Source organism: Eublepharis macularius, chromosome 4, assembly GCF_028583425.1.
Source record: "Eublepharis macularius isolate TG4126 chromosome 4, MPM_Emac_v1.0, whole genome shotgun sequence".
Classification (NCBI taxonomy): domain Eukaryota; kingdom Metazoa; phylum Chordata; class Lepidosauria; order Squamata; family Eublepharidae; genus Eublepharis; species Eublepharis macularius.
Genome location: NC_072793.1, coordinates 147,190,843 through 147,216,814, shown reverse-complemented (window position 1 = coordinate 147,216,814; position 25,972 = coordinate 147,190,843). Strand labels below are relative to the sequence as shown.

The window sequence follows — 25,972 nt, the reverse complement described above, 5'->3', positions numbered from 1 at the left end:
CAGCTGCGCAGTACTAACTAGATTTATACCTTTCTAAGCCCACTGGCTTCAATGGACTTATAAAAATGGAACTCTGTTTAGGATTGCACTGCAAGTCTACTTGGAAATGCAAGGCTGCCATAAGTGGCTGCATAGAACAGCATCTTGTTCTTGGTAGGATGGAGGACTCTGCTGCCATGGGCCTGTGATAGAATAGACTTTGACTCCATAGTATTCTTTTGGTGCTTGTGCTTCTGCTACTTAGGAACAGTGTGGGGGAGGGGCTATTGACAGAGTCAGGCAAGAGGCATCTTCCCACGACTTGACAAGCTGCTAAGATGAGGAACACTAATGTCCCATGTGTGACGACTCTGGATAGTCTTTTAATGTTTTGCCTGCACAAAGTTTGCCATGTGTCATGCATGTCTTTCATAGGGGGCAAAAATTGCTTATCATTATGTATACTTCTGGAACTAGATTGCTTTAGATAAAATTAACACAGAAGAAATTTAAAATAAACCACAGTTACCTTTTCATCCTGGTCTTCTGTTGCATGTGTTTAGGTAGGTCTGGGAAATCCTAGGTGCATTATCTCCTGCCCAGTGCTAGTGATATATGGTGCTCTTGATGCCTGAGTTGCATTAGGACAACAAATTATTAGCTCCTTGACCTGGATAGCCCAGGCAAGCCCAGTCTCATCAGATCTTGGAAGCTAAACAGAGACAGCCTTGGTGAGTAATTGGATGGGTGATCTCCAATGAAGACCAGGGTTGCAGAGGAAGGCAATGGCAAACTGCCTCTAGTCTTTTGCATTGAAAACTCCAACAGGGGTTGCCATAAGTCAGCTATGACAACAGCACTTTCCACCACCACCAATTATGAGTTTTCTCTGCGAATGATAGCATTTCGGTGCATGCACATTCTTGCTAAGCTGCTTGGGAAATGCAGGATAGGGGTGGGAAGGCATAAGTATATGTAATGCTCTGTCCCCTTTCTCCAGTCCCTCTCCTCCATCCTGACCCCATTCTTTAAAGCCTTGCAATGATTCTGAAAGTATTCCAAGTACCCCAGGATGTCTGTGAAGTACCCTGGTGAGGACACAAAGCCAGTTCAAACATTCCAGATTCAATCACTACCCATTGGATTCCTTGTTCTGTCCATTCCTAACAAGCTGTGTAACTGAGACATGATGGTGGCTCCTTCTGTTGATCCTTCACCATTCATCTGGTTGTGCTGATTGTGATCAGCAGAGACCAGTACTATTTAATCCTTTCTGTGTATTAAGAATGGGCTTTTTAGAGAAGTGCATGCAATTATTAGCAGAAGTGCAAATTCAACTCTGCCACTTTCCAGCTTAGACATAGCAGTGCTTTCAGGTAGCCACATGTTGTCAAGGTCAGGGCCATGGCAATGGGTAATAATCAGTAGGATCCAGGAACCAGTGGTGAAGCCAAGGACAGCCCAATGGCTAGTATTATTATAGTAGAAATGTAGATCACACTAGCATGCATCCAGTGTTAGGCTGCTGGAAATTCCTCGAGCCTATGGAGCCTTCTTTGAACCTAATGAAACTAATTCCTATGTAAATTAGCCATTGGAGGAAAAGCCACTTAAATTGGAGGAAGGCTTTTTAGGTTGGAAGAAAACCTCTTAGGCTGGAGGAAGGATTCAAACTTTACCCAGTAGAGTGGTAAGATATATCAAGCAGGAGTCAGGATCACTAGGAAGTCCAATGGTCAATGCCAGAGAAGCAGAAGCCAAGACTCTCCCATAATGTTAGGCAGGAGCCAAGTGACTAGAAAAGCCAGAGGTCCCTATTAGAGTAGTAAGAGCTGAGGCTGCCAAGAAAACTAGAGGTCAGAAATCAAGCAAGTAGGAAAGAGGCTCAGCATACTCCCCAACAAAGGAGAAAGCCTGATGGTTGACCAGACAGGAATCCACAGCCTTCCTTTGAGATGCTATTGTGTGCTTCCAGCTATAGGATATGTTACAGTTACAGTGTTCCCTGTAATAGGGAGCCAGTGGTGTGTAACAGTTATAGTGCTTCCTGCTACAAGGAAGCGATCACTGTAGCTTATGAAATAGCCATAACAGACTTCCTGCATCACCAATTCAAGCCCCAATGTCACAAGTTCAAGCCCAAGCAGTGCCAGTTCAATCCCCAGTGGCTCTTGACACATTCTGACTAGCTTTGATCTAGTGTTCTCATTTGAGTAAAAAGAATTTCATTACTTTTCTTTGCCCACCCCACAAAAGCATTGTGGTGGTTCCCTTCCCACCAAACAACTCGTGTGTGGAGTAACTGTGTTGGTTTGCAGCAGAATAGCAACATTTGAGTCCAGTGGCATCTTAAAGAACAATCAAGATTTTTAGGGTGGTATAAGCTGTCAAGATTCAAACTCCCTTCTGACGAAGGTATATGACAAAGGGACCCTTGAAAGCTTATACCTTGAAAATTGTATTGGTCTTTAAAGTGCCACTGGAATCTTGCTGTTCCATGTGTGGAGAGAGGCTTTCAAAATAGTGTCCATCCGACAGCACTTTACAATGGTGAGCATATCATTTGACAGGCCTTTACCACATGCAGCCAGCCCTGTGTGAAGAGCTGACCACCGTGGATCTGATGCATGTGAGAAGGGGCTTTTAGGAGTCATAAAACAGGCATTCAGTGTCATCCTAAAGACATTTATTCCAACATGAACTTCCAAGAGTCAGAACTCACTTCTCCAGATGCTTATCATCATGCCCGTTGTATGGAGCGATGCCCAATGGAAGTGCTTCTTGGCATCCTCTAAGCTGGAGCTTGTTAACATTCCAACTGACCCTGAACTCAAACATCAAAAGCTTTTCAGATCAGCAGCCAAGAATTGCTTCCTTCTTTGAGAAGCAGCTATAAAGGGTAGAAGATTTTCCCCCTCCCTCTTTTCATTAAGATAAGCTTAGCAGATATTTGCATCTTGTACTGAATGCTTCGAATAAAAAAGATGGGGAACTTAACAACAGCAAGAAATAGCAGTATTATTCTTTTCCGCTGGGAATGGTGTCAACCAAATATGGGTCACAAAGAAGATAGAGGCCTTTGCAGAATAAACAAGTATGCTTATAATTTAGCAGGCATGTCCTATGATAGAGAGTAACACCAGCTTTTTTCTCCCTTGAATATTAATCCAGCTTTGATCATTAGCTTTCATGATGATAGAGCTTCCTCCACAGACCTGAACTCATTTTGCTGTGTGAAGTAGAATTCCCATTTTCCCAAGTGTGGTTATCTAAATGATCCACATTCTTTGAGTGTCCTTCATAGAATCCTGTGTTCTCATAACCCTGTGTAAATCCCAGGTTTTCCAGGATCTAACATCTGAAATATTTTCAATGTCCCTTCAGCCATATGGATTACTTCAGTTACATGATAATATAATAAATAATAAATAAATAAATGACTGGTTAAGGTTATAAAAATGGAATTGTGTTTTTAGTCACCTCTTACAAACCAGACTTTTAGACAATTGGATGCTTATCAAAGTAAAAGGTATACTACACCATTTGTCAGATGCTCCAAAAGCAAAGCCAAGCACCACATCTTCAAACGAAGGTTGCCATTGGTAGAATTACAGGAATAACTTTGCTGCTGCTGCATCTGAACTACCAAGAAGAAGCAGGAGGAACAAGTATTCTCTCACCTCCTCTCCCCCAAACAAACATCAGACTAACTCAAAATGGGTTGGCTTCTTGAATTATGCAAGTGTCATGTCTGTTATTTAGCTGATGCTGTCTTGAACCATTCATATAAGTCTGTTGCATTCTTCAATTATCCTGTGGTGCACCCATGAAAAACAGTTTAAAATGGACATGTCTGGTTCCAATACAGTGTGTGCCTGGACAAAGAATTTTTGTCATGGATCATGACTTTCTTGCCTCCCCTCTCACACTGCAGCCTGAAATACTGTTTCTGAGGATTTTCTGCCCACCAAGAACAGCATTTTAGGGGCATTTTCAGCTTCATTGGGAAGGGAACACTAGAAAGTTGCACTCTGCAAATTGAAATCCTTTCATCCAAAGAAACACACCATTGGATCCAAACCAATAACTTTTATTTTAGCTGTGTCTTGATGCTGAGCTTGCCAACTTGGATCCAAGAACTCCACATTGTTGTATGTGCTGTTGCTTCTACCGCACTGGGATTGTACTAGTTGTATATATTTAGGTTCCCAGTCTTGCTGAACTGCAGGTACTTTTGGAATTTTTAGATAGAATGGTGGACCACAACACATAATGTCTGCCACTGGGGCATGGGCCAGTCATAAAATGGCTGCCTGGGAGTGCAGCCAATCACAAAATGTGGGGAAGTCCCAAGCCAAGCAGCCTCCTATGGCAAAAGGCAGCTGCTTCCCAAACACTGCTCCCTGCAGATATAAAAGGCACCTGGGCTATTCTGAAACACCTCCTGCAGTGAGGAGGTGGAGGAAAGCTGGGATTGCTTTGGGGAAGAGACACCATTAGTTTCAATTTCCAGAAGGGATGGCTTCCTTCCTTTATGAAGAAGCTTACAAGAACAGAGACATAAGGAAGTCTGTGTCCATAGCCAAGGTTGCATGGCTATTATGCATCTGCCTAGAATGAGCTTGATTCTCAGCTGGTACAGAGCAACCTGGAGCTCCCTGTCTTTTCCCTGTTTCATTCAAAACACTTTGCATTTTGTCTCCCAGACTTAAGAAGCAAATGAACACCAGAAAACGTACCAGCAAGTGCCATAGTGCCCCTGGATACCCACTGTGGACCACTGCATTAAAGAAATAACATCCTGATGGTAGCTCTCAACTAACTGCCTGTTTCACAGTTGTTATACATGAGATCCACTTGATGTGGGTATTATGTAAAAGGATATTGCATGATTGTCTTTGATGCTGTCAAGCAAGCTTTTTGTAACTACAGTCTTCGGAAGACAGAAGTTGTCTATCTACAGTTCATTATCTGAAAAACAGTTTCCAAAAATTGGAGAACAGAATCAATTGAGTTCCTAAGGATTAAGATTAACTTCCATCATTCCATGAGAGATGGAATGCTTCTTCTACCCTAATACTTTGAAAGAGTATCAGGAACCCTCACTGCAAAGTCATCCAACCATTCTAAACATTTTTGGAGTTCTCACTGAAGTTGCAAGGATAATCTAAATGCATCTTCAGCACCAATGAAGTGCAGGGCACTCCCCCAAAGACTTAAGGTGGACAGACTATACTGCTAGAAAACATGTACTTTCTTTCCCCATGTAGTTTGCAGAAGTGGATTTGCCACAATGTTCATTGAACAAAGTGTGGTATCAATCTTGGCTTCCAAGATAGGTGTGTACATATGCATGTGTTTGCAAAATATGCAGTAGACACTACTGTCTACTGTTATTTCTGTATTCATTATTAACAGGGTTCTAAGCTAAGGAGCAAGCAAAGAAGTGACAGAGTTTATGGCCTAGAAGGCTTACACTCTACATCTGATAAAATTAAACCAGGACAGAGACATGAGCATTATGTATTTACTTCATTTATGCCCTACCTTTCTCCCCAGTGGGTAGCCAAAGCAGCTTACAGCATTCTCCTCTCTTCTATTTTACCCTCACAACAACCATGTGGGGTAGGTTAGGCTAAGTGTGTGTGACTGGACCAAGGTCAGGGGAGGGACTGTGGCTCAGCAGCACTAGAGCATCTGCTCAGCATGCAGAAGGTCCCAGGTTCAATCCCCATCATCTCTAGTTTAAAAGATGAGGTAGTAGGTGATGTGCAGACCTCAGCCTGAGACTCTGGAGAGCTGCTACTAGTCTGAGTAGATAATACTAACTGTGTGGAACCATGGTCTGATTCAGTATAAGGTACCTCCATGTATGTCACCCAGCAGGCTTCCATGGTGGAGTGAGAGTTTGAACCTGAGTGTCCCAGATCCTAGTCGAACCCTGTAACCACTACACCATGCTGATTATCTGGTATACGTGTCAGCAAACTGTGGAGGGACAGGTCAGATGAGATTTGGTTGGTTCACAAAAGACTTTACAAAAGATGTGTATCTTGATGGAGATGTGTACCTTGAGGAAGGCATCAAAAGGAAAATATGAGGGTTTTTTCTGTTGAAGTTGCACTGAAGTTAATGGGAATTAAAAAGTTATTTCGATGGTTCCGGGGCAGAAGAACTTCTCCTCAGGCTGCAACCCATTATAGTGGAAAGAGTGGGATTTGATGGTGCATGGTTATAGTTTGTTGTGAGATCCATTCAACATTTTCCATGCTACGCTTTGTATGTAGAAATGCAAAATACTCCTCACCCAATACTCCTCACCACTATTAGAAACTTGTGGAAAATACCATAGAATTTGTGAAGACTTTGCCCTCTCTTGCCAAACCTAAATTCCCAAAGGAGCAAGATTGTTGTTTTGGTTCCAATGCCTGGAACCCAGAGCAGCCTTTCTTAAACCTGGCAAAGCTGCCAGAAAACACTTCGTGGGTCCCAGGGTGGTCTCACTCACAAATAAAAAATACTGTTTAAGAAAATACAGAAATCTTTATTTGTTAATAATCAAGCAAAGTTATTAAAAAGCCAGCACAATCTCAGCAGATCATTTAGTGTTAAAAACAATAGAGCTAGCTGTCTAGATAACACAGTCAATACCTGGAACTTAGTAGTTCACTCCAAATCATACAATAGCTATTTGAGCAGTAGCAAAGTTTGTAGGCCAGTGAGATATAGCAATCAGTAAAGATTCAGGCAGTGCCCCATAGAACAATAGATGGAAGGATCCATAGGCAGAAAAATACAAGCTGACTCCTGCTTAATTATAGGTTTTGGCTTGCTCTAACAGATGACCTGAGGTAACCAGTGGAACATTTTGCTTTAGGGAATTTTCCAAAAGTCCCACGACTGCTCCTTTCTTCCCTCTTCCGATTCTAAAATCAATTAGCACTATTCTCCTAGATGTAGGGCCTTGAAGAGATAACAAAGAACAAGAGCATTTCAGACCAGGTGCATTTTGTCAAGATAGCTGTGCACTTAGTTCTCAAATTAACCCTTTGGTGGTATAGGTCTCTACTGCATCACTCAACTGTACAGTCATAATTGGGCTCCTAAATACTGGATGAGAAATATAGGCTATTAGGTTTAGGAGCTGATAAGAAGAAAAGACTTTGCAAACAGATATCCTCCTCCCATGTGGAATAACCAGCAATCATCTTAATCCTTTAGTACACAATTGGGTTTTATTCTATTTCTATTAAAATATAATGAGGGAAGTGGACTAGTAGTCCATTATGCGGCTAAGCTAAATGGTATGGGGGAACTGTTCTTTTAGAGTAATCAATGGGAGAAAGGAAAAATGGAAAAATTGTCTCCCTGGACACAAACTATTATGCAAGTTGAATTATTAGAACATGATGACTACTCGAGTTAAAAACACAACCCTAGTGCCATCCTTGATCAATTTAAGATTCATTTTTCAGTGGTTTTCATTTTAAAATGTGGAGTTCTAAATTAAAATCTGTGCTGTTGGAGGAGTTATTGGAGGAACTCTTTAATGGGAAGCAGCAAAAATGAAGATGCAGTTTGCTTTATGACTGCAAAGTCTAAATTGGAAAAAAATAAAGGAAGCTAAAAATAGGCTAAGAGGCATGAATTTGAGCAAATCATCTACATTAATATGTCTCAACCTTCACAAGTTGGGTACTCTCACGGTAGCCCTAGATTACATTTCAGTATAGGTATAGGTAGTCTTGGGCTCCCTAAGTAAATGACTTAGTAAATGAGAGCCAGTTTGGTGTAGTAGTTAAGAGCATGGGACTCTAATCTGGAGAACCATGTTTGATTCCTCACTTACCCCCCTTGAAGCCAACTGCGTGACATTGGGTCAGTCACAGCTTCTAGCTCTCTCAGCCCCACCCACCTCACAGGGTGTTTTGTTGTGGGGATAATAATGACATACTTTGTAAGCTGCTCTGAGTGGGTGTTAAGTCATCCTGAAGGGCGGTATATAAATCAAATATTATTATTACTTTTACTTTATATTTTATTTATTTATGATATTTATACTAAGCTTTTCTTCCTTGATAGGGACTCCAAACCACATCCAATGATACAAAATGCAGTGTAAACAAACAAAACCACAATCTTAGGTCAGTTTCTGAATCCATTGGCTGACTCATCTAAGGCCACAGGCTGTGAACCATCAGCTAAGAGCCCAGGGCCAAGACCCCTTTTGTCCTTCCCCTGCAACTCATGCCTCAGCTACACCCAAGCTTTATACCTTGAACAGAAAAGGAAAACAGACAGCTGAGATGCCGTACAGCTGGCAGAGATGTTCTTATTTTTTCCCACCTTTAACCAGTGTGGTCAAACTGGTCCCGGACTACATGAGAGAATATCTCTATATGGGAAGGGGAAAAAATCCCTGCACATGGAAATCAAAAATATCAAGGATGAGGCTAGAACTATTCTCCCTAATATCTGTTTATATGGATGGGATCCAATCTCTCTTTTCCACTAAGTGAAGAATCTTCCTTTGGTGGAGGATTGCTTTGAAAGTTATCAAAGCCAACCCTATGTTATTTGGTGAGAGCATCTGCTTTGCATGCAGAAGATAGCAGTTTCAATTCCCACACCCCCAATCAAACAGATCAGGTAGCAGGTGATATGAATGACCTCTGTAGACAAAACTGACCTTGAAAGACCAGTGGTTCAACTCAGCATATGGCAGCTTTATGTGTTCATGACACAATTGTGCTATGGAGCTACGTTGGATGTGTGTTGATGTCCAATTGTCTGAAACGTTTTTCACGGAAATGCCGGGTCTTCTGAACCTTATGTATTCACCCAATTGTGATTCCTTTGATATGCATTGTTGCTCTGGCCCTTTAATACAATCCACCATTGACAGTAAACATTTTTACTGCTATACTCAAGTGCACAGAATGAGTTGAACTCATTCCTCTGAATCCAGTCTTCCCTGAGAACATGAGAACATGTTTTTGTTGCTAATGTTGCAGATTCCCAATGAGATTTTGGTGGAGAGTGAAAAACAACCTTTCAGCTCGGCCTTCCCAATGATTAGTGTTCCTGGTTTACCACAAGCAAATCAACATACAGACTCTAAAATGCCAAAGTGGTCCCTTAAAGGGAGCCTTCATAAATAACTGCAGTTTTTTTTATTTAAACCACCCTATTTTTTTTGAGGCTGGCTATACTTACAGTAGGTCCCTGGGGACATTTTAGGCTGTGATCCACACACTACTTTAAGACCAAAACATTGACTTTTAGCTGATCTCATCCTATTGATCTGAAGGGCTACACTACATTTTTTTTTGTATACTCAAGCATGTTGTTATAAGGCAGAAGTGGCTCTAAAACCCAGAGAAGTCCATCTTAAACCCCAAATCCTTACTACCACCAAGGTCCAATGTAATCATCAGGTGATGACAAAGTGCATAACTTGCGAGCTCCATGGATCTCCAGACTTTGTCCCAGACTTTGTGGCAGCCCTGAATGCCTCATAAATCTTTTATATTTTGTTCCTGTCCTCCTTTCTTCACACACAGCACTAAGTTAGTAGGGCAGAGTCAGTGAACCATTTGTCAACCAGGGGTGGAAATGGGATAATCTTCTCTATATAAATTTTAATGTGCACAAATTGATTGTCGAGAAGTCATCATATTGGATTAATATTTTTAAAAGTCCTACCAAAAACTGCTTAAAAACTGCTTGGTCAGCTCAATAACAGGTGATCAATAAAAACATTCGGAAACTAAGCCTGTACTTTATACTTTGCTTATCACACATTTATTTTAGTGCCTTTTGAAAAAGTAAAATAAAATCATAACTTCATCAAGATGCTACACAGTGTGAATTAGATTGAATACTGGCCTGCTGTGGCAAATTTTAGAAGCCAGCAATGGTAAAAACCAGTGGTTTTTGTCACACCATATAAGTACTCCATCTATTTTCTCTCCTGAAACTCTTTTAATGACAGCCTGAATGTGGTTCCATGTAGGGGCTCCATGCCTTGAAGTCTCTGTCTAATAAATTGAAATATTTTGAGTTGCATGCTGTTGGCGCTAAATAATATTCTCTAAAATACCTTTTAAGTCAATAAAGGCACTCATCAAATGAAGCAAATATTATATATTGCATTTTTTTTAAAGTCAGGCAGTGTAATCCATTGTTGTATTCATTTTAGCCATCTAGAATTATCAAGGCTATAACATTTTCTTTCTTTAGTAACGTATCCAGTTCAGGTTTCGCTAACCCCAAGTAATGGTCCTAAAAGCCTTCATAGTGCCTGATACAGCCATTCCTCTAGGGTATGCCCACTTAATAGTATTCTCAATTAAATGGACAAAATAGCCTTTTAAAATGTATTATATCAAAGCACTGAAATGTGTTTTGTGCAATAGGAAGATTGTGTTTAGATGTTCATCATTATTAGGTTTGGTACCTTTATACATTTTCCATTAGTGAGGCTTTGGAATAAATAAATGTAGTTTTTGGAATACATTCCTTATTTCTAAATGATTGTTTATATAAGTGTGGTGGTGTACAGCATGACTAGTTTGGGTTCGTCAACATACAAATGCTGGTTTTAAATCTTTCCAAATGTGCTTGTATATACCCTGTTACATGTTTGCAGAAATGTCTCCAGCGTGCACAATATGTACTGTACCACTTAGCCATGATACAATACATATTTCCCACTTACCATCTCTTTCCCCTCTATGCTCAAGCTACATGAAAACAGACTGCCTGAGACTAGTGCAAAGGTGTCCAGAAGTGATATACTGAAGTCTTGCAGCTTTCCAGCTAGACTTACATGTCAAGACTATCACTTCAATTTCCAGTAAAATGCTGATTTCTTCTGTAAGCCTAACAATTAAATATGAAATTCAAAAATGGCAAAATGTTTACTACAGAGCCAGCAGCCAAAAAGGACAGAAGTGACTAGTTAAAAGTGACCAGTGCTAAGTAGAGACTGGGTTTACTCAATAGTACCGCATTTTACCTAAGGCAAATACTTCCATAATTGATTGGTTTCCTTTAATTTTATTGTTGGTCCTCAGTGAAGGTGTAGTTTAATGGGCTACTAGGTCAGGAGCAAGATCTAAACCAACTCTTGGATTTTTGAATCCAAATGACTCTTTGGTAAACAGGATGAGTAACTAAGTCACACACCCATAGTAACAATCAAAACAGTCTCAAGAGATCTGTGGTAAAGAAACAGATGGACAGCACCAAACAAGAAAGAGATACCTAGTTGCTCAAGAATATCAGAATAAACCTAGTCGTGAGGTGATTTTTTTTAAACACACACACAAATGGCTAGAAAGAGTATAGTTGGGAATGTTTCTCCTTAGTCTCTCTACATACATTAAACATAACCAAGAGTATTCAGGTAACCTATGTGGGCCTAATAATGATTTCCTTGATTAGACTGATCCTTCTTTTCCAACAGGGTTACTGCTTTGTTGTCCCTTGGCCAGATTTTGGGGCTCTGAATGAAACAGAATGATTTGCAGTTTTTGTAGGGTTTCAAGAAAATAGAGCCATTGTATGAGTTCCAATTACTTTCCTCCCACTGCGCGAGCCACTTCCATTCCTGATTTATATGGGAGCTATTGCCCTTGGCCAAAGGTACAGCCTGCATAGCAAAGACTGGACAAGTCCCCACTCCACTGCCATGCCTCCTGCTTCCATAGAATTGCTTAAAGCAAATGTCTGCACAATTTGGGCTGCAACCTGTACCTTGGCCCTGAATAATGAAGGGCACTTCAAATCTCAAAAGTTTATACCATGAAAATCTTGTTGGTCTTCACGGTGCTCCTGGCCATGAACACTTTTAAAGATATCCATACACATACCTGTCCTTGGAGGCAACACCTGAAAAACCTTGGTCTCTATTAGGAGTTTGCACCAGTAAAGATTTCATTATAATTCTGGATATGGGCTTCAAGGGGGGGGGTAGGTTACTGTGATTGTATATTTCTGGGTAGGACAGTAACAGTTTGGGATTCAAACATGTGTGGTTTTGGGTGGTTCTGGAGTTTGGGATCATTATTTTCTATGGGAAATATATAAGAGGATCTGGGGCAGGTGTTAATAAAGATAGAAGCACATCATTTGCTCAGAGTCTAATCTAATCTAATCTAATCTAATCTAATCTAATCTAAAGACCACCTAAATTTCAAGCAGATTGAACAAAGAGGTTCAATTTTACAGATCCCTGAATTAGATGCCTCTTTGCACAACCACACTTCTCTGAACTGATTCCTAAAATGCCACTCAAGTAACAGCCTATTTGGATAATGCTGGCCAGCCGGTGGCATTAAAAATGTTCTGTATTCATTTGATTTTCCTACTCTTACAGTGACTGACTGATAGGGAAAAAAGTTTACCTTTCCACACTGAAAACTCTGTGTTTGCTATCCTTTCTTGTTGTGGTCTGTTGTTTCTTTTGTTTTACAGAGAGTTCCTTTGCAGAACCCCCACTTCCCATCCTTTAGGTCTGCCATTATTCCCTATTGTGGACATTTTCAGGGGAGCTGGAGCAGCTGGTTTCCAAACAAATGACACCAAAATTGCAGCAGAGCTAGTGATTCCTGTCCACTAACCCCCTCCCCCAAAGTTTCAAACAAATTGGGTCAAGGAGTCCAATTCTACGGACTCCTCAACAAAGTGCCCTTAGCCATCATACTTGCAAATAAAAAAGGACTCCGCCTCCACAGAGGTTGGAGGGAAGAAGGACTGCAGCTCTCTGCAGTTTGCAATCTCCAAACGTGATTGGCTGGAAGAGCTCTGTGCTACTCCCTTGTAAGGATCCAATTGGAAGGGAGAATTGCCATTGCTCAAGAAAACAGTGGAATCAAAGAGAAAACCAAGTGCCTGCTGTAACCAGCTAGCAGCTCCCTAAAATGAAAAATAACACAATTGTTCAGGGAGTTTTTTTGTAATATCTAAGAATCCTTGATTTATATTGCCTTGCCAAGAAATCATTGTAACAACCCAAACCAGCAATTTCCGTATATACCTTTGATGCAGGAATTTTGTAATGCACATTCTAGTCTCTGTGTCTAGTTTGTTGGTCCTTCATGGCAAGTTGTCCTCTGAGTGAAACAGGATGCTGGACTAGATGGTCCACTGGCTGGCCCAGCGATCATATTCAAAGTCACTGGGAACTGAAACTCCATTTTGTGCTTTACATATGTTTCAAAATGCCCATTAATTTCAAGGCAGCTAGAGACAGCTTAGGTTAGAGCTGAATATTATTAGCATTCTTATGATTGTTCCTAATCAGTTATTTCAGTGGTCTTAATATGCATACATTTTAAAGGAGAAATGGTGGCTATTATTGGAGCCATGTGCAGCTATAACAGCCCCAGGGAAAAGAATGCAGGAAGAGAAAGGAGGAAACATTCACATTATCTGAGCCATAACAGATACAGATTGTAGGATGGGGAGGGGGGTAGATGTGCCCTTGACTTCTCCAACCTTTAATACTTTATTGCTAGTGTATACAGAAAGCAGGGTACATAAAACTTCATAGACATAAGGCCCAGTCTTTTGTTTACAAGAAGATAGCCACAGCAGCTTGATGGGCATCATCTAACAGGAGGAAGACAAAAGTGTTGTCCATTATAATGTTTTTAAGACAAACTGCATCTACACATATGCTGCATCAACTGGAGCTTGTCAATTACTTCATTCAATTACTTGGCCAGTTTTCATAACATAGCCCAGACTTAAGCAGAGTTTTGCTTTATTTAGAGTTGAATATCATTAGCATGCTCATAACCGTTTCTATTCCTTTAATAAGCTTCAGCACATAATTCTTCATAGGACCTGCCCGTTTATGACACTTTGTTTCTTAATTATGTAATTCTAGGAATAATTTTCATGTTTCAAGTCAGTACTGGGCTCACCAAAGCTAGCTATTTTGCCAATAAGATGTAAAACAAGTCATTCCATCACCACCCAGCTCTCTTCAAAAAAACCATCACACTTCTCACCAGCAGGCTGTCCTTATTGTGCTTCTATAGCTAGTCACCTTGTGCAGGTACCTAGAGATTATACTGGACCCAGTATTATTTTTGGAGAAGCAAGCTCATTCAGCTGCAAAAACATTTTTCCACCTTTACTTTGTTCAGAAGATGGCTCCCTACCTTGACGGGGACAATCTGCTTATGTGGATCCATGCCATAGTAACCTTGAGGCTAAGCTGTTGTACATGTATCTGCCCTTAAGACAACTTCCAAACTGGTGCAGGATGCTGCAGTTTGGTTACTATCTGGTGCTCCGTAGATCATGCATATCATTGCATTGGTTACCAATCAGTTATTAAGTTTAGTTCAAGGTACTGGCTATTACCTATGAAGCCCTTAATAACTTTGGACCCACATACCTACAGGACCACTTATCTGCCATGACAGATTTGCTCATCTGATCAAAGCCTTCTGAGAGTGGTGCCCTGCAAATGGGTAAGATTGGTGACTGCCTGCATGCATTTAATATCGTGGCTTCTACTTCATGGAACAGCCTGCCTGAGGAGGTCAGGACAGTTCCCACACTGCTATCATCCTGTTGTTCTGGAGGACTTGGTGCTACACCTCTGAAGATGCCAGCCACAGCTGCTGGTGAAACGTCAGGAACTACAATGCCAAGACCACGGCAATACAGCCCGGAAAACCCACAACAACCACTTGCAAAACAATTAGGAATTATAATTGCAATTTAATGCAACAGGTCAAAGGGGGCACCTTTATAAGGGCATAGGATTGTAGTCTACTGCAACATTTATTGTATGTATCACCTTGCTTGTACAGCCTTAGAGAGTCTTCTGTCTGCATTGTTTTCTAATTCTGTAATCTTTGTTTTATTACATTGTGTCTTATGACAATTGAATTGTTTTTTATATTTTGTAGTCCACTTTGAAGCTCATTGAAAAAGTGAGGGAGGAAGGAGCTGCTAATCACTGCTTATGAAAACTGACCTACTGTCCAGGTTTTACATTTGCCAAACATGTCAGTCATTGCTAAACCAAGATCTCAAAGCTATCAAAATACAAAAGTTGAACTTGGGCCAAGTAAAAGTGCTTTTTTCTTTCTTTCTTTTTTTTTTTTTTTTTGGTAAAGCAGGAAAATGATACTTCCAAGTTTTACATGAAACTGTAGGGGAATGTCTCTTAGAGATGCCCATTTCCCTCCCAATTGCAGCAAGAGAAATGCTGATTCTCTCCCCCAGCTCTTCCAATATGTGCCAGGAACAGCCAGGCTGGCTGCTGGCTGTTCCTTACTAGCTTCATCTCTACTGAAGTGACAGCTCAAGGCATTGGAAAAAGATGACCTCTTGGCACAATGATAATGCATCTTTTAATGTAGCACATTGGAATTGCAAAGCCCTTCTGCATTTGTTATCTAGTTAATCTTCTAATATTTCAGTAGCATAGCTCAGTATTGTTATTAAATTGTTCCACTGTTTGGAAATGTCCTTCCCCAGTGGAAAAGTTACAGGAAAGATGTATTGCGGCATATAAGCCAGGCAAAGCTCTGCTGTAAGATAGTTTGGCTTCAGCTTCATAGGCATTTGTTTCTCATGTTGTTTTTGTGACACAAGAGTCCTCCTATAAACCATGTGTCTATTTCAAATATGACAAAACTGTGATGTCATTCGCATCTATAATAAAGCATAACTTACCTTTTTCAATTTAATGATGTGTGTGAATCCTTCACATTTATTCTGTATACATTATAAGAAGTAGCTCTGAATCAGGGATTTGTTATCAAAGCAAAGCCCAAACAAGAATAGATCAGATCATATGGAGGCTGAGGGCAAGATGCAAATTCTATGCTGGCCCTTTGGGAGGAGGAGAGCCAGATGATGAGCTTTGGACACACAACAGCCACTCATGTGAATATATGAAACACAAAGAGCCACGGCATGAGGCCCATCAGAGTGCTGACAAAATTATAGAAGGGGATCTAAGGCTGATGTATGTTCTTTTGCCTAGTGCAACTTCCCCGAGATTCTCTAACCATGCTGAACCAACACAAGGCAAGAAAAGTACTTTGAAAGTTTTCCAAGGTGGACTTTTAATTCTCCATACCCTGGAAATCTAAAATCAAAGGAAAATGATGTAGTGAGGACTGGTCAGTGGGGGTTTCTGTGTGCTGATTCAAAGGGCCAAGTTGCAGCTTCCCAGCCCGTTCAATCGTCCATGCTTATGCCTAGTCAGTCGCATCTCGAACAGAGCAATCCTAAGCAAAGTTAAACCCTTCTAAGCCCCTTGACGTTAATGGTGTAACTCTGTTTAGCATTGCACTGTAAACATCCCTGAAGGGAAAGCAATAAACTAGCATCTTATTGAGAAACATGATACTTTTGCTCCTGCTTCATTGTATCAGAATGATTTTGCATCATTTTAAACACCTTTTGTTATTAAGGATTCCATGAACTCTTGCAGGAGTTACCATCAAGAACAACTATGCAAAAGATATTATTACTTGTTCTGTAAATATACATAAGTTTGGACCCTATGAATGAATTCCATGTCTCTGCCAAGGTGCACACTTCCGCTAAGACTTCTGTTTGCACAAACACTCGTAAATCACTGATCGTGGGCAAACAGAAGATTTAATGGAGGAGGGAGCATGCTACATAGCAGAGACTAGCCAGTACTCACAGAACTCATTCATAAGATTTAAGCCATAGTTGTGGTTCAAAGCTAACAGAAGTGTTTTTGGGGACTCAGATCCTGCTGTAGGGAAAATGGTGGTAATGACAAAGGTGAGATATGTGTGTATGTGTGTGTGTATATGCATACAATATATTAAAGTAGTTGTAGTTGTCCGGGGTCTGAGCCCCAGCCCCCAGACTTGACAAGAGGGAACAGCAGGGGACAAAAGGGTGGCAGCAACCCCCCCCCCAAGCCAGCAACCAGGGCCAGAACCTACCTACTCCAGGGGGAAGGGGTAAAAGGCCAGAACCTCAGAGGGGTGGAGGGGACAAGGAGAGACCAGCCAGTCCCACCTTCCAGGGGGAAGAAAGGGGGCTAAGCAGGCCAGAGGGAAAGGGCCACAACAGGGGGAATGTGGGACCAACAGCAGCAGCCCAAGCAGAGCCCTTACCTGGCAGGGAGAGGAAGCAGCCTCTACAGCCCAGAGCCACACCATGACTAGAAGACAGCAGCCTGGCTCAGGAGTTGCTAGAAGCCAAGCCCCTCCAGGTGGAGCTGCCACAGGCATTCTGGGGGAGGAGATGAGTAGCCCCGCCCAGCATCAATGGGCAGGCAGCCCAGAAGCTGGCCAGGGCAATTCCTCGCGAGCACAGCCAGGGAAGCCCAATAGCACGGAGGCTGGCTGGGGAAGCTCCTCGTGAGCAAGGCCAGGCAAGCTCAATAGCACAGAGGCTGGCTGGGGCAGCTCCTCGTGAGCAAGGCCAAGGAGCCCTCAGCTGGGGATGGCTCGCACTCAACCCCACCCTACCAGCAAGGCACTCAACCCCACCCTACCAGCAAGGCAAAGGAGCCCAGGAGGGATTAGTGGTTGGAGGGAAACACCTGGAGGAACGCACAGCTGGGCCCGGTCAGGAGAAGGAACAAGCCTGGAAGGAGGGCAGGGCGGAGAGAGGAAACCCTATAAAGGGTGGCTGGGAAGAGCTCTGGGGTGGTGGGTTTGAGTGGGAGTGATGGAGCGGAGTTGGTGGGGAGAGAAGCCAAGGAAAAGGCAAGAAGGAGAGTGGAGGCTTGAAGGAGAGTCCTGGGAGGAAGAGATGGTGGAAGATGTAGGGGGTAAGCAGGCCAGGTTGAGCAGGCCAGCGAGTGGATTGAGAGGGAGTCAGGGTGAGGTATACCACCCCTCCTTCCACAGAACAGGGTCCTGCAGAATCCCTGGCCCCCCTGTGATGTCAGGAGCTGACTGCCCAGTGCCATGCCCAGTGGCAGCCGCGGCAAGTCCTGACAGTAGTTTGATCAGGCAAACAAAATAAAGCCTTTTCTACTATGTAGTTCCAAATCTCCCAAAATACAATTTTTTTCTGATTTTGCCTCACAATTAATAATTGCATAATTAATATGAATTTACATTACTGCTTCCCATATAATGCAATTAATTCCAAGGAAAGAACAGCTCCCAAGTTTTTTTTTTTTACCCCAGAGGGAATAATGAGGCCTCATTTACTGATGAGAGTTCTATTGTTCATGACAGAGTAGCAACAATAATAGCTTTGGTGTAAATATGTAACAACAAAATGCACATGAGCTCTTTTCTGCCATCCTGATTTATTATTTATTTATTTTAGCCAGACAGTTGGACCTACCTGACACTGAACGTATTGTTTCATTATTATTTTGTTGCCTTGCTGTTGTCATTATAGCTACCAAAGAGCTCAGCATATTTCCCCCTTAATACTTATTAACCATACTGTTGTATTCATACATGATGCATCTATGTTTTAACACTGTGGGTGGGTGCTGCTTTTCTATACTTCATGCCACAGCCCTTCTGTAATGCTTAAAAGAGACTGTTTATTGCAGTGGTTATTGCAAATCATTCTCTCTCTTTCTCACCTACTACACAGGGGCATTGTGAAAATAGACAAGGGAGAATCATATATTTTCCCTAAGCTCCCATTGGAAAAAGCAAAAAATGGATGGATGGATGGATGGATGGATGGATGGATGGGGTGCCACCATGTGCAGCTAGTCCTTACCATGCAATTTGACACCCATTCCTTGGTGATCAGGACTTCAAGCATTACTACCTCCATGCTGCTGCTGCTATAATATCTAAAAAGTACCAATTTTACCGGAGCAGAAATTAGCATCTGTAGGGAGATAAGAATCCTATGTTTCTGTTCAGCCCCAGGGGAGGGGGGAGGTGTCCATTGTTCTGAATTTGTGAATAAACTCAATTTCAGCAATCTCACATTGTAATCTGCCCTTGAAGCTTCTCTGATTGAGGACAGCCACGTTTAGGTCAGCTTTCAAATGTCCTGAAAGATCAAAATGTTCTCCCACTGTTTTTAGAGTCCTGTGAGGATTCTAATACACATAAGTGATTGTAGATGCAAAACTAAGGAGCAGTAGATTTTCTAGGCTCAAAGGGATAGTCTTGACTGTGTTATGCAAATGATTTTGCTCATTTTGTGTGTATATAAGCTTGACTCTTGTCTCTGGAATTCCCCAGAACTTTAGAGCTGGAGGGCTAAATGGGGAATTTGTAATTAAGCAACCCATAGGTCCTGAGAAGCGAAAAGAGAGAGGTGCTGTGAATGGACTGGGAACAGCACCAAGGCAACAAGAGACAAAACAAAATGTGAAGAACTGTTAACGGAGGAATGCTCAGGTGGTTTATCTCACTGCTTTGGTCTCTTTCTCAGCCTGTGCTTCTATTCTAACAAAAGAGAGGCGTTCCCCAAGGAGATTTAGTAAACTGATTCGAATGTGCCAATGCATATTTATCTTTCAACGGCTCCTGTTTAAACACCTACTTAAGTACTCTTCAGTGCTGGTTACTGTTGTGAATTATTGCCTAATACGATATTTACCTGATTGCTCTAGTTTGTTGGCAGTACTCTCTCTTGGAAACGAAACCTCACAACTTTCCTACCCTGTACTCACTTCTTGAATACTGGGATTCTTAGGGTACATCCTTCTCCATTTGGCTCTAGTGCTCATGCAGAATTCAGCAGGGCCCTGTTTCTCTGTTCACACCCCCTTGGTGCAATGCACCAGGAAAAGCCAGGGGATAGAAAGCCTGTGCATGCCTCCCACTTCTTTGTCCAGCTTTCTCCATTACATTAGGCAATGAGAGCTAGAGACCTTCTATTAACTGATGTACTTGCCTGCATAACATGAGGGAGAGGGGAAATAGGGCTCTGTTGAACCTTCTGTGGTTCCTTCAGTGACAATGTCCTTAATGTACAGGGAATGAATGTTAAAATATGCTTCTAGGTTCCTTAAGTCAATATTTGAAATCTATGATATTGAGTCTCATCACAAGATGCCTCGGTGCATGTTTGTCAAGTGTAGGGAGATGCAATGTTAGCCAGGAAGCATCGTTTTAAAAGACACAGCTGGCGGAGATTACTCCTCAGAGGGTTTGTTAATTTCCTCTTTGCCTCCCCAAAAGGCTCTGTCAGTTTCACCTTTCCAGTCTAAAACTGTGTGGGATGGTAACCAGAGGGCAGCGAGGAATGAAAATGGACTGGAACTGCCTTCCAGAGCTGGGCTTGGACCTGGAGAGGTTATAATGGGCTGAAGTTTCCCTTCTGGCATTTCACAACCCCTTCACACAGCACCAGTCCTTTGCCCTGCCACTGGCTCTGTTTTTTTAAACTACCCTTCCCCACTACCACTGTATCTCCCAACATGTGTTCTTCACATGTCAGATGTCTCATGTAGAGAGACTCATTGTTATCCTGCTCCTCTTCCACTGTGTTCAAAGAAACGTACATGGTTCTCCCTACCTTATTTTATCCTCACAACACTCTTGCACAATTGATTGAAAGTGAGTAAATGGCCAGCCAGTGCGTTTCATGGCATTGTGAAGATTTCAATCTAGGCTTTGTCTGCAAATCTAACACTCCACCACGCTATCACTATCCTCTACTGCAGTATCCCGTATGAGCGGTTTTGTATTTTCTCATTATGGGATTCCAAAATAATGGCAATTTATATGTTTCATCCACAACAGAGGCATGAACTCAATGCATATTTGGAACTCGCACATCTTCTGAACTATATGTGATGCTAGAATCACATGATTGGAACCTTCTGTCAAGTTATTTGGCCCTAAAAAGTAGCCACATGGGGGGGGGGGGTTGGCGTAGATCATGCTGGGAAAGGAAGATAACATATCCTCTTGCTGTCCCCCAAATCAAAAATGGTACCTCCCCATTTCTCTGAGTAATGGCTCCAATCCAAATCCACCCTCCGGTGCTTTTTTTGTGTGCCAAAAGATGTGCCAGAAGTTCTGAATATGGAAATACAGCATCAGATGAGTGATTCCGCACACATTGGATAATGTACTTCCAATCCTCTTTATAGATCATTTGGAACAGATTTTTTCATGTGTGGAACAAAAAATCCACCTCAAACAATTGATAAAGTGCATTGAAAGTGCATTATCCAACGTGTGCGGAATCAGCCATTGTTTAGCCCTTTGTTCCTGCTTTGTAAATTATACCAGAAGTATGAAGAAAAAAGCACAAGTCAAATGTATTCTCAATTAAACCTTGATTAGATTTGAACCTATCTACAGAAGACTGTGACCATTCTCATAACATATTGCAGAAGAACAATAACAATGGGTCTAATTGTGGGGAAGTGGAAATACTAATAGCTAGCAAAGCATGATTTCCCCCCCTTATTGCAGTAGATTTAGATATAGGATTAACAGCACAGGGGAAAGCCCAAATTCTATACAGAGATAAAGTTGGAGTAATATCATCCTTTGATTTGCCATGAAGATTGATCCTACAAGATTAGTGTGAATTGGTTGTCAATATCATTTATGTTTTGCAGTGCTTACACATTGTACCATTTTGCATTGATTTTTTTTTCATTTATAGTAATATCTAATAACTAAAATTACTTTTCCTAGTTGGTTTGAGTAATCTTACCTGTTTGAGGGCAATTTCTAGTGCTCAGAGCATGAGGCATTTTGTTAAGCATGGATCTTGGTTAGGAATGTTAAAAAAAATCAATGATGCCTGATACATTGTGAGAGGATTTCCTAAATATGGCTTTTGATGTAGGGGAACAAAATCAATACAAAATGGCATGAAGAGTCAGCATGTTCTGGAAGGGGAGTGGTAATGAACATTAGCCCATAAATAAAGCACCAGGCACTAATCCTATCTAAGGCTGTTGCCACAAACCCTTAAAGAGACAGCCCAATCACCGAATGCTTGGAGTTTTTCTTCATGAATCCAGACGTCTCCGTTTGCAAAATGGTTGAGGACCATCTGGCTTCTGTTTTTTCTGCGCCTTTTTGGGAATGCAGTTTCCATGGTCCCAGAAAAAGCACCAAAAAAACGGAAGCCAAACAGCTTGCATCCGTTTTGCACGCAGAGACGTCACATTCCGGGAGTGTGCCATCCCTTTAAGGGCATGTGGAAATGGCCTATTCCTCACTTGCATTCTTATTGCAAGTTACAATTTAATTGTCAAGGGCCCAGGGACTAGTTGAGTTGAGCCACTATACTCCTTAAGATCAAACCTAGTCATTTTCTTCACACTCAAGAACATAGTTTTCACAGTGGCATGGAAATACAGGATTACTGCCACCTGCATGACCTGATCTTTACCTACAGGTATTTAAAGGGACATGGTAAATGGGAGTTTCTGGAATTAACACGGTTTAAATATTAGGTTGCCAACAGGCCAGGAAAGCAAGGTTAAATATGCAGAAATGATCAGTTGAAGCATTTCATGTTATGGACCTCAAAAACAACACCTGATACTTTCTGCAGAACAAAGGGACAGCTAGAGGGGCCTGTTTAAAAGCTGGCAACCTATGTGACTTGTTTTTAAAACAGGGGTCTTGCAGGCTCCCAGTCCAGTCTTCAGATGGATATTGTTTATGTCACAGAGACAAGTGGTCGAGGCTAATTTTCTTAATTCAAGAATATTTTTAAACAAAGAAAAGTGTGGAAGGAAAACAGAACAGAACAAAAAAATAAGCACAGAATAGCATGCTAATGAATCCACTATCTTGGCATAGATGTAAAAGATTAAACAACAGCTTATAATTATCAGTGATCTTATAATTGTTAGCTGTTTAAAGCAAGCATGCTTAATTTCTTACCCCAAAGAACCTTTCTGAATAGCCAGTCCCTGAAGAGTACAAGAGAACAAGATTCAGTCAACCACTGCATGTATACTCAGAAGCACATCTTACTGGATTCATAGAAATATAGAGCCTGAAGGGACCCCAAGAGTCAGCTAGTCCAACTCCCAATTCACAATAACCCCTGCTCAATATGCAGCTCAAGGCAAAATACCTCCAGTATCCCTGGCCAATATGGCCTTGGAGGAAGATTCCTTACTGACCCCAAAGTGGTGATCAGCATTACCCTGGGCACAAAAGGAAAGGCCTCAAGAGCCAAGAACCCACAATGTAAAACCACTATATAAGACTATCAATAAATAGTAAAATTAATTGAATGCAGTTCTGAATAAAACTGTCTTTAGTTGCCTCCTAAAGATTAAGAGTGAAAGGGCTAGACGCATTTGCCTGGGGAGATTGTTCCACTGTTATGGGGCTGCCACCAAAAAGGCTCATGTACCTGTCCCATGTTGATGGGACAGTCAGGTGGCCTTTGCCTGTGATCTTAACTCCTGGGCAGGAACATAAGGGAAAAGTCAGCCCTTCAAATACCACAGTCCCAAGCCATCTATGGCTTTAAAGATGAGTACCAACACTTTGAATTGGGAATGGATTGGCAGCCAATGTAGTTGGAATCACATGTTCCTGGCTCCAACCAGCACTCTAGACACAGCATTCTGCACCAGCTGCAGCTTCCAAATACTCTTCAAGGGTAGCCTAAGTAGACCATATTGCAATAGTCCAGTTGAGATGTAACTAAGGCATGGATCGTTGTGGCTAGATTTGACTGAACCAGGAATAGGTGCAGCTGACGCACCAGCCGAAGTTGGGCAAATGCATTCCAAGCCATAGCAACCACCTGGTTTTCTAAGGTGACTGCTGTATCAGTACTTCCAAGCTGCAAACCTGACTTTTCAAGGGGAGTGTAACCTCTCCCAAGACAGGGGAACTCTGACATTGCTGGTCAGCCTTTCTACTAACCCAGAGGACCTCTGACTTGTCAAGATTAAGCTTTAGCTTGTTCACCCTCATCCAGCCCATCACTGGCCCCAAGCACCAGTTCAGAACGTCAACATCTGTTCCACTTTGAACACCAAACTGAAGTGAAACTTCCATGTGGAAGCAACCTTAGACTCATGAGGTCATCTTGTGAGGTTTTTGGCAGCAGTTGCTGTAACAACCTGGCCAGATGCCAAGACCGTCTCACACAGTTCAAGGAGGAGAAAGAAGACCAGAGCAATGATGATGAAAAGGGTAGACTGGAGAAGGAATGGGGGAATATCAAAGATTAGGGTTGCCACCTCCAGGTTGGGAAACTCCTTAAGATTTGGGAGTAGAACCTAGAAAGGGCAGGGTTTAGGGAGGGGAAGGATCTCAGATTCCAACCCACAAGGCAGCCATTTTCTGTAATTCTGGGAGATCTCTGGGTCTCACTCAGAGGTTAGCAACCCTATAAGGAGTGAAGGATGAAGACGTGTTACCTGCTAAATATATAAAACAGATACATCACTTACTTGCAATAACTCGGGTTCAATATAATTGTTCCTTTGGGAGCTGCAAATCTGTACTGTTGCTCTGAATTCAGAGAGGATAATTCACCTACTATTAGCTTAGCACCCACTATTCACCTACTATTAGCTTAGCCATAAGAAGATGCTTCAATGTTTGTTGATTTCTGACTCCTTCCCCTCCTTCCCCACAAGCCAGTTGTAAGTGGACAGATAACACCTATCATGTAAATACTTGCACGTGCCAATATGACAATGGTGGGTCAACTAAAATGGTAAATGTTTGGTTTTTTCTCAGCTTTTTGCAATCTTTGCATTTGCAACATGTGGTGGCTATTCTGGAGGACTGCGGCTCCGCGTGGACTGTATAAACAAGTCAGACAGCGACCTCAGCATTGACATTGCCTTCGCCTATCCATTCAGGTAATATAAAGCAACTTTGCAAAGTTATAACGTATCATTGGGAGCGCTGGTCAAAGCACCTTTGGGTGGAAAGCCAGTAGAACATTTCAACTAACAGAAGGAAGAACAATGTTTGGCAACTCCCCCCCCCTATGCTGTTCCTGGGGACCCCCTGTCCCCTAGAATTAATATGTCAGGGGGGGCTTCCACTTCAGCAGGAGGGAGGAAGTGAGGAGGTATTACTCCACTGACAGGATTTTTAATTTTTTATTTATTTATGTCATTTATAGTCCACCTTTCTCACTGAGACTCAAGGCAGATTACACAGTGTGAGATTTGTATAGTCAGTTTCAAGGACATTTCCATAAACAATGCCATAGGGTAAATAAAGACAATTTTACAAAGACATGGCATTAGTAAGAATCCAATACAGAGTTGACGAAATGCTGAAACAGAACATAAGCAATTCTAGGGCTGACATTAGATCAAATGAAGCACAAGTAGCTCATTGGTATCGTATTTAAGACAATAGGTAGTACATAAAGTAACATAGTGGTGAAGTCTATGGACCTTGACTCATTAGCAAAGCATGTGAGAGCCCTATAATACAAAAAAAGCATCTGAGAGCCCTATAATACAAAAGCCTTTTTGAATAATTCAGTTTTACATCATTTGCGGAAAGCTAGAAGAGTAGAGAGGCTCTCCTGACCTCCTCAGGTGGCCGTTCCACAGAGAAAGCCCATGTACAGGCTTCTGTAGATTTGCCCATGTGCAGGCTGGCACCTGCAGGAGACCCTGTTCATATGAGTGAAGCTACTGTGGAGGAACATAGGGAGGGAAGGAGGTGGTCCCGTAGGTATGCCGGGCCAAGGCCATGAAGAGCTTTATGTGTGATAACCAATACCTTAAACTGAGCATGGTAGCTGATAGGTAACTGCTGAGTAACTGCTGGAGTGACTGCTGAGTGACACTGCTGCAGTGGAGTATAGGGAAGGTGGCAGTCCTGCAGATATGAAGGGCCAAAACTATGAAGGCCTTTTTAGGTAGTAGTCAAAACCTTGAACTGAGCCAGTAACGGATGGGAAGCCAATGGACTTATAGCCGAATGGGAGTATTATGCATGCTCTATCTAGTTCCTGATAGTAAATGAGCTGGGGCATTCTGCACCAGCTGGAGTCTTTGAGTAGACTTTGAGGGAACACCTATGTAGAGTACAATACAGTAGTCTAGACTTTTTAAAAAAAC

At 41.9% G+C, this 25,972-nt stretch overlaps 1 protein-coding gene across 1 annotated transcript in view; it reads left to right on the top strand.

Annotated features, from left to right (window-relative positions):
- The window catches only part of SYNPR (synaptoporin), a 246,101-nt gene that overhangs the window by 176,253 nt on the left and 43,876 nt on the right, over window positions 1–25,972 (top strand). Inside the window, exon 3 of the mRNA XM_054977829.1 lies at window positions 24,624–24,748. Within this exon, the coding sequence (XP_054833804.1) occupies window positions 24,624–24,748 (125 nt within the window). The remainder of the gene's footprint in view (window positions 1–24,623; window positions 24,749–25,972) is intronic.